Source organism: Ursus maritimus, unplaced genomic scaffold (genome assembly GCF_017311325.1).
Source record: "Ursus maritimus isolate PB19 unplaced genomic scaffold, ASM1731132v1 scaffold_28, whole genome shotgun sequence".
NCBI classification, from domain to species: domain Eukaryota; kingdom Metazoa; phylum Chordata; class Mammalia; order Carnivora; family Ursidae; genus Ursus; species Ursus maritimus.
Genome location: NW_024425341.1, coordinates 2,120,122 through 2,129,400, shown reverse-complemented (window position 1 = coordinate 2,129,400; position 9,279 = coordinate 2,120,122). Strand labels below are relative to the sequence as shown.

The 9,279-nt window shown below is 46.6% G+C and overlaps 1 protein-coding gene and 1 long non-coding RNA gene across 2 annotated transcripts in view; one reads left to right on the top strand and one right to left on the bottom strand.

The window, feature by feature from the left end:
• Nucleotides 1-1,629: 1,629 nt before the first annotated feature.
• Nucleotides 1,630-9,279, bottom strand: part of SLC20A2 (solute carrier family 20 member 2) — a gene marked incomplete at its 5' end in the record, with an annotated part of 50,707 nt that continues 43,057 nt past the window's right edge. The window contains 1 exon segment of the mRNA XM_008706287.2: nucleotides 1,630-4,780. Within this exon segment, the coding sequence (XP_008704509.2) occupies nucleotides 4,616-4,780 (165 nt within the window). The 3' untranslated portion in view covers nucleotides 1,630-4,615.
• Nucleotides 7,373-9,279, top strand: part of LOC103677052 — a 4,659-nt gene continuing 2,752 nt past the window's right edge. Inside the window, exons 1-2 of the long non-coding RNA XR_572310.2 lie at nucleotides 7,373-7,696; nucleotides 8,447-8,526. This is a non-coding gene — a long non-coding RNA (uncharacterized LOC103677052). The remainder of the gene's footprint in view (nucleotides 7,697-8,446; nucleotides 8,527-9,279) is intronic.

The window sequence follows — 9,279 nt, the reverse complement described above, 5'->3', positions numbered from 1 at the left end:
CGGCCAGGCCAATACCTGGCACACGATAGGGACCCACGGAGTATTTACCGAATGGATGGAAATGAGCCAGCAGGCAGGTGGGCCTGGCTTGGCTTCTAAGTTATGGGGATTTCTGCACACGGACTGGAGTTCTCCTTCGGCAAGTACTCGTATTTTCCTGTGGCCATCAAAGAAACAGATATTGACATTTCTAGCAACTCTTTGAATTATGATGTAATTATTCTGGGAGGTGATTGCACTGCTGAACTTTAAAAAGGTTCTGGGAAGATGGTCACGGTTGCAATTGCACCTAATTCCACTGGGTGTCGCTGTTGTCGCTGTCAAGAGAAGATGATGGTCCCGCTGTGGAGTCTGGTGCCTTCTGGCCTGCAGGTCAGTCCGCTTTCTTTTTGACCTCACTCCCTTCCCCAACACCCTACCCGACTCCGAATTTGGAATGTCTACATTCGGGTTTGTTTGAACCTCCAAATGTCAAGCCTTGGGAAAAGGCAAGGGAACTGTCCATCCTACTGTAGCCCAAAGCCCTTTCGCTTCTTCCGTTCCCGATTTGTTCTAGCCAAATCTAGTAGAGATTAGAGAACAGCTGATCACCTTTGTTGAGTCAGAAACTTCTTACTTTAAATCAGATTGAATTCCTCATGTTTCCTTTATAAAAAGAGGCAGAAGAACTCTCTCACCCTTTCCTCCTGCGCTTCCAGGTTCTTAATCCCCTGCCAGTGTTCCTTCTGAGACTCTCCTCCCAGGCCTACGGCACAGTCCTTCCTCCCTTTTTCTAGAGACCACAGTTGTGGACACTATCTGACAGCTGCTCAGAGGGAGAGGCTGAGAGGAGGCCGGGACGCCTGGGGCATACTCTGGTCCTCTGACCATTTGTCTGCCTAAACTTTTTCTCATTCTGTGCCTTAGTTTCCCCAGTGCCTGGCCAGCTCCAGGTGTTTGAAAGACTGGCATCTCTCAATGTGGGGGGATGACGGAGTGTAGGTGACTTCTTTTTTTTCCATAATATGCTTCGGGGTTGTTTCCTTCAATAATAAAGGATGACATGCTAGGAAAATATTTAAGAGGGTGACAATCCAAGGATGGGGCTACATTTCCCCCCTTCATGAAAATTTAACCATATCCTACAGGTCTCATCAATCTTCTTCCTCCACCTAGCGTGCAGAGAACCCATTCTCTGGTTTTAGTCTCTGGCTGTTTTGTCTTGTTCAACTAACTGTGGCTTATTTTCTATTCATTTTCTCCACCATCTAATTTAAAGTTTTCCTCCAAGCAGTCCCCCTGAGAGGAATCATCCACAAAAAGTTCCCATACAAACAAGGGAAGAGGGGGAATGAACCATGACAGACTAGGGACTCTGGGAAACAAACTGAGGGCTTCAGAGGGGAGGGACGTGGAACGGGATAGACCGGTGATGGGTAGTAAGGAGGGCACGTACTGCATGCATGGTGCACTGGGTGTTATACGCAAGTAATGAATCATTGAACTTTACATCAAAAACTAGGGATGTACTGTATGGTGACTAACATAACATGATATAAAAAATTATTAAAAAAATAAAAAAATAAAAAAAATAAAAACGCCACCCCCCACCCAAAAAAAACAAAAACCACCAAAAAAGACCAAACAAGGGAAGGCACACACACCAGTTTATGGAGCCCTGTTCTGAGCCAGGCCCGGAATGGGTCCTTTCACTACACCGTGCCCCCAGAACTCCTTACAGCCCCACGCGAGGCCCCAGGGAACGCGCTGAGGGGTAGAGGCGGTTGTCGACATCGACGTCGACACTGGGGCCCAGCGCTCCCTGGCTCCAGGACCCGCTCCACTTCAAGCGCAGGGTGGTCTCGCTCCCCCGAGGGCTCCGCGAAACACACTGCGTGACCTCCCAGCGCCCTCTGCCGGCCTCCTTGTGTAACTGGATGAACTCACGGCCGCCCACCACGCCCCGAATGATGGAAGGGGAAAGTTACCCTGTTAAGAACCAACAAATGTGTTTACGTATTTGCTCAGAAGTTCGATCCTCTCGGAAAGGCAGAAAACGAAGTAAAAGAACACTGTCTTGGGAGCTCACGCTCCTTCGGGAGCTGTGGCCTGTCCTCCGGGCGGACTGTCCCTCCGAGAGGAGCCCGGACGCAGGGAAGGCAGGGCCTCCAGGGCGCTCCCCTGAGCCCCACTCCGCTCTCCTCTGCAGGCGGTGAGCTGGCGACAAAATCCCGGGGTCGTCGGAGCCGCCCTGGTCCGAGGCGCGTTGGCGTTTTCAGAGGAAGAGGCTGCCGCTGCCGGACTCAGCTGAAAGGCTCTCCGCGGCCGGGGCAGGGGGCCCTCCCAGCGTCCGCTTGCCCCCAGGTGGCCCTCCTCCGCCAGAGCTCACCTCCCCGCCCCCCTGCGGGAAGGGACGGGGCGCCGGCATCTCGGTCGGGTACCAGGCCGGGGAGGGGGCGCGGGCACGGCTTCTCTCCTCACTGCCGGTGACGTGATGCGGCTGCGGGCACTCGGCGGCCGTGCACGCGTGACCTCTGCCCCCTTGGGCTCCCCGCCCCGGCTCCCGCGGCCCCTCTCCCAGGGCGCCGCCTCCAGCTGCCACGGTTTTGCTGTTACTGCTCTTACACACTGAGGAAAGCGAACTTTCTCTTGAATCTGCTTTTACCAGAAGCGGGGAAAGCAAAGGCCTAGAATGCCATTTTAAAAATCAGAGAAAGCAAATTTCTTCGTGGAGACACGAACTTTTCACACGTGGTCAGCGTCCCTGTTACCTTCCCGGCTCCAGAAGGAGATGGAGCTGGCGAGCCCTGCTGCGGAGGCTGGAGGAGTTGGCTTCTGGACTCCAAGCAGGTGCGCGCGGGCTGCTCGAGCCGAGAAGAAAGAGGACGTGCGCTTCTCGGCTGGGTCCTTAGCCCTGGACCCGGCTGCCCCCCGCCCCCACTCCCTTCAAGAGGCTACGCGCAGAGTCAAGAGGGAGACGCCGAGCCCGGAAGTGGGATACATCTTTTAACCAAAACCCGGCCCGGGACGCACCCTCTGTCCGTTCTTCGCGGAAGAATCAACGGGCGCGGGCACGGGCGTGCGTGCCAACGGCGGGGACTTGGGGATGTTTGGGCTCTGTGTGTCTGTCATTTTTTCCTTCTGTTGCTCATGTCTATTTTGTGTACAAACATGTAATCGTAGTAAAAGAAGAAAGTTATCTGAAAAATAGAAGTAAACAAATTATATAGCTTTTATTTCTGTGGAAACTGAACGAAACACATACGGATATTTAGAAAAAGACCAGAGGCAAACTTTCGAGGGGCATTTTTTTATTATAAATTTAATGTGGTTGATTAATGAAAAATCACAATGAAGTACCAAGAAAACGTTTGTCAATATAAAAATTTTAGCAGCATTTCCACAGTTTCAGGCTCTAACATTAGTCATCCTCCCTCCCTCCCGCTACCGACAAAGAATCCAATGGGGCTACAGTAGAGCATCAGGACGTTCGGCTTAGGAAAGGCCTCAAGGAAATCCTCAAATCCAGTGTATTGTCTAATAGTCCAGCTCTCCCTGCTCCTGAATTTCGAGACTGTCCTATCACTCGCCTTTGTGTTTGAGACAAGATTTCTGTTCTTCAGGCCGCGGGGAGAGAACACGGGGAGAATTTAAACTGGACTTGGCATGTGGCGCTTGATCACGCAGCCTCACCCACGTCCGTCCTCTACACGGACGACGACGCAGGGCCACTGCGAGGTTCGCCAGCATCTGACATGTGGCGGCGAGGGGGGGGGGCGGGGCGGGGACCGGAAGTAGGCCCTGTACGTGCAGGGGCGGGGGCGGGGGGCTGGTGCTTCAGCATCCGCCCTGACAGGGGGCAGGCCTGCGCCCGCGGTCTCCCTCCAGCACAGGCGAACGGTAGGATTAATGAGAAGGGGAGACAGACAATATGAAAATATAATACTGGCAAACTCTTCCCCTGCTTCTTTGGTACTTTCCAAAATTCTCTGATCAAAAAAGTACAGGGAAGCACACCATTAAAAAATTACAGTTTTAAGTATTTACAGAAGCAATTAGGATATCTTACATAATCAATACACAGTATATGAACAGATTCCTCAGTGAAAGCACTTGTGAACTCCTAGCCCAGTATTACTCAAGAGCACACCTGCCCAAATGTGCACCAGCCAGCCTGAGTCTCGCTTATCCTTACAGGATATTCAATGGGGAAAACATCACCTTCCAATCTACACTTTCCTTTTAAAAGTTTCTTAAAATTTGCCACTGAAATCATGACGTACACAGATTTGTAGACTATTGAGTTCTAGGCAATATATCTCCACTCCCATCTGGAATATGTTTGAAATAACGCTATCTAGTCTATGGATACAATATATATTCACCAGATACGTAACTGCACCACGTGATGTCACCACGATACCAGTTTAATGCACATGACTATGTACAGTAGTTAAGTTAGCTCTGGAGGGTGACTCGCTACAGTGTAGGTGAACGGTGTGGTTTGGAACCATAGGAAAGGGGCACGGAGAAGCTGGCGGGGGGACAGCCCGTGCACGGGCAGGGCGCGTGCCACACGCCGTGCACACGTCCCCACACCAGACTACCCCTTGTGCGCTGGACGGAAGAAGCCAAGTCACACGTACGGAAGGATCCCGTACATGAGGAGAGCCATGATAGCAGCACTGAACAACCCGGCCACGGGGACAGTCACAAACCAGGCCACAAAGATGTTCCGGAAGAGGCGCCAGTCCACGGCCTTCCGGGAGCGGATCCAGCCCACGGCCACCACCGAGCCCACCTGCGGGAGAACAGACATTTTAAAGTGAAAACGGAGCCCGCAAATTTAAAGGTGAGACACGGACTCTACATTCAACCAATGTAAACTGGCTCATCTCAGAAGTAAACTGCATTATAAAATTACCAATTCTTTTCCCTTAATTTGTTAAAAGCTTTTAAAATAATTGAGATTGTAGGTATAATTACTTTAGGATTATTCTACTCAGCATGTAGTTCCGACATGCTTTTCCGCCTATATTCTGCTCTGTTTGAGCGGAACGTTGATCAATTGCTTGTCTCCTCTTCTCTGTGCACCTTATAAGCTAGCTTGTCTTAAATATTCTGCAGGTGGGATACCGCTCGCCACAACATACGAGCCTGCTTTAATTGTGTGTTTGAACGGCAGTAATGCACCCTTCTCTTAGAACAGCAGCATCGTAAGTGCTGGAGCTGGAGAAGACCTTCGGGAATATCCGATACACGTCATTCATTCTACAGAGGACAAAACAGATCCCGAGAGGATGCAGGGGCATGAGGAGGGGGTGCAAATCACAGCAACCTGAAGACTCGAACTCAGGCCTCTTGATTTTGAACAGGTTTTCTCCTCTATCTCAAGCTGCCTGGCTGTCTCTGTACTTTAGCTAGTGTGAAGGGAAGTAAAAAACAGCAAAGTAAAATAAAAGGGAGCATAAATACTATTGGATCGGAACTGTCACTCATGTCTCACAAAAATGACAGGTATGGATACTTGAAAACCAGAATGTTAACACAGATTCAAATCTTTTTCTAAACACTCACAGTTCATTTTATGGTTTGTTGAAAGTTTAATTTTTTAAAAAGTTTTTATTTATTCATTTGAGAGAGAGAGAGAGCACACCAGCAGGGAGAGAGGGAGAAGCAGACTCTCCGCTGAGCAAGGAGCCCAATGCGGGGCTCGATCCCAGGACCTGGAGATCACAACCTTGAGCAGAAGGCAGACGCTTACCTGACTAAAGCACCCAGGCGACCCCGTGAAAGTTTAAGAAGGAAAAAAGACTCAGCTTTAAGTATCGTAAAAATGAAAATCATAAGAAAGTACAATTCCCATAACATCTCATGCCTCACTCAGGCTCTGATGGGGCGCAGAGTTTGACAGAACGCCCATTGGTGAGCTGGAATGTTAAGATCTCCATAAAATAGGCTCTGTTTCTACTGACCCTCAAAAATATCCAGAACCATCAGTGGCCAATGAGGTTCAAATAGCAACCAGGGTCTAACCACAGAAAAAATAAAATCCAACACATTAGATTGCTTATGGACGCAAACCGGAGCAGCAAAGACAGCAGCATATGGAAAGGCAGTTAATCCGACGTTGTGTCAGCCCGAGCCCTGATTAACCCACATGTCCAGGACAGCAGCTAACCAACATGTACGAGGAGCCTTCAATGTGATTACTGCATTTAAGGTCTTTGGCTGTACCCAGCACCCTGTATGAACCTGATAATCCTGTTTAGCAGTTCCTAAAACATGACAGACAATCGAGATTATTCTACTGCATAAGGATCAGCTAGTTTCTGTTGGTCCACAAACTCTAGCTCCTGTTATGCCCTGTCTCTCCAGAGCATGTCCTCTTTAGTGCCCCTTTGGCTGTTCTGGATTCCCTTAGGGGAGGACACGCTCAAGCTTCCATTTTATCACACCTTCTTCCTTTCTTAGAAAACTTTTTTAAAAAGCATAAAGGAGGGGTGCCCCGGTGGCTCAGTTGGTTAAACGTCTGCCTTCGGCTCAGGTCATGATCTCAGGGTCCTGGGATCAAGCCCCATGTTGGGCTCTCTGCTCAGTGGGGAGTGTGCTTCTCCCTCTCCCTCTGCCTGCCGCTCTCCTCCACAGCCCCCCACCTGTGCTCTCTCTCTCAAATACATAAAATCTTTTTTTTTTTTAAAAAGCATAAAGTTAGAATAATATTATAGCAAGTTTATGTACCAGGAGGGATGGACAATTACCCACACCCCCACCACTGTCCTATTTCTATATTTTTTTCTTGTATTTTTTAATCAATATACTTTTATTTGTAAATAACAGGGCACACTATTTCCTTTCTTTTAAAAAATGAACATTGTGGTATAGGCATCTTCCCGTAGTGCTGACAGGCTTTAGGATTACCATGAAAATGGCACACCCTTTAGGGGGATGCACCTTAACTTGACCACTTCCAGTTTGCTTCCAATTTCTCCCTATTAGAAATAGTTCCAGGGCACCCAGGTGGCTCAGTTAAGCGTCTGCCTTCGGCTCAGGTTGTGATCCCAGGGTCCTGGGATCAAGCCCTGCATCAGGCTCCCTGCTCAGCAGTGAGTCTGCTTCTCCCTCCGGCACTCCCCCCTGCTTGTGCTCTCTCTTTCTCTGACAAATAAATAAAATCTTAAAAAAAAAAAAAGAAATACTTCTATGACTAACGTATTCATTCATATAGCTTATATTTGGGCCTTAAAAAAAGTAATATTCCCTGAAATAGATTATTAGTTAAAGGGGGCATTTATTTAGTTTTTGTTTTTGTTTTATTTTAATTCCAGTATCGTTAACATACAGGGTTATATTAATTTCAGGTGTACAACAGTGATTCGACAACTTTAAAAGGAGCATTTAAAAAACATCTTGAAATAATTTGAAACTTAGAGAAAAGTTGTAAGAGCTCCACATACCCTTTACCCAAATTCACCAGTTCTTAACCTTTTGCCACAATCTATGAAGAAACACTTTCATACTATGAAAATATCCTGCTCCTCATCGACCTCCCTCTCCCCTTCTGCTAAAGACTCAGCAATCCCGCCTTTACTACAACGGGTGCGAAATGGTAATTTACCAGCTCTCTTCCACGTATCAGAGGGAATGCTGCTTGGAGGAAGAACGCATCTTAACACATGCGGCCAGAGGGCTTTAGAAACAGCTGAAAATGTACAAGGTCAGCCATGATCTGTGAATCTGGGCACACCGTAATAATCCTCCTGCAAATTGTTCTTTTTTGCTAACCAATCAACAAAAACATGTGCCACTGTTGCTTTAATTTGCATATCTTTAATTACTTCTAAGGCTGAACTTAGTTTTATTTATTTATGCAATTGTACTCCCTCTAGTCTTTACTATACATAAAACTGTCATATTATTTTGCCCAATTGGAATCTAAATGTGTCCCCTTATTTATTTATGCGTGGTCTTTATTGAATGAAGATATTACAACTCTTATTTAATGCAAAGATTTTCTCAATTTACTACTTTGCTTTGTTTCAAGTTTCTAATTCCATACCATGCTGCACTCTTCTCCAGTGATTCGGCCTTGAATATTTGATAAATATTTACTTTTATTTTACTGTAAATTTTCTAAAACAAGATTCTATTTTATTCTAAATTTTAAAATGTTTTAAAAATGCTAGTTAGGCCATCAGATATATTTTTCCAGAGTTGTGTGTTTAATTTTGCTTTTCTCAACTGACAGCCAGCTATCTGACGTCGTTGACCCAACATCATCAAATTGTATTATTCCCATATACCAGGGTCTATCTCTGGTCTATCGACTGTTTTATAGAAACATCAGACTTTTTTTCATTGTTGTGGTAAAATACGTATATAATAATTTTAGCCATTTTTAAGTGTACAATTGAGTGGCATGAAGTATTTTTACATTGTTTTGCAACCATCAACACCATCCCTCCAGAACTTTGTCATCTTTCCCAACTGAAACTGCCCCCGTCCACACTGCTGCCCTGGCTCTGTGTATTTTCAACTTTCTTTCTGGTAAGAATAGTCCCTCCTCGTCACGTTTCTTTTTAGATCATTTTATATTCTCGTTAACTTAACCCACCAAATTCACTGTGGTCTCCTTTCGTAAAGTCAGAAGAAAAATTTGGTTGGGGCTGTATCTGCGGGGAACATAATATCTTTTTCTTTTAAGATATTTCAAAAGTACTCTCTACACCCAACGTGGGGGCTTGAACTCATGACCCGGAGATCAAGAGTCGCACGCTCCACTAATGGAGCCAGCCAGGCACCCCGGAGGGAACTCGTATCTTTATAAAATTTAGTTTTCCCACCCAGTAACACAGTCTGTCTCACCTGCTCGTCTTCTTCCATGTCTGTGCAAAGTTTTGTGCCTTTTTCATGTACAGCAGTCGCATGTATCAGGATTATTCTGAAATACCTTTTCACTGCAATTCTGGAGGTGTTCTTATTTTTACATTTTCGTACTGGCTATTGTTGACAAGCTCTAGAGTTCTGTATTTTTATGGTGGGCTTGGTCATTTTTACTGAGTTCTAGCAGTGCTTTAGAAATACATGCTGAGGTTTATCAAATGTCTTTTGGCGTATATGCCAGCAGATGATCACGTGTTGTTGTTTCATGGACTGATAAACCGCGTTATATTGCAGATGTCAGAACAGCCTTCTTGGGATTCACTCAACACCTACACAGGGCTGGCCACGGATAAACCGAGCCCTGTTCAGAGCCTGTTTCCTACTAATATGCAAAATCAGTCTGGTCCTGCTGAAATG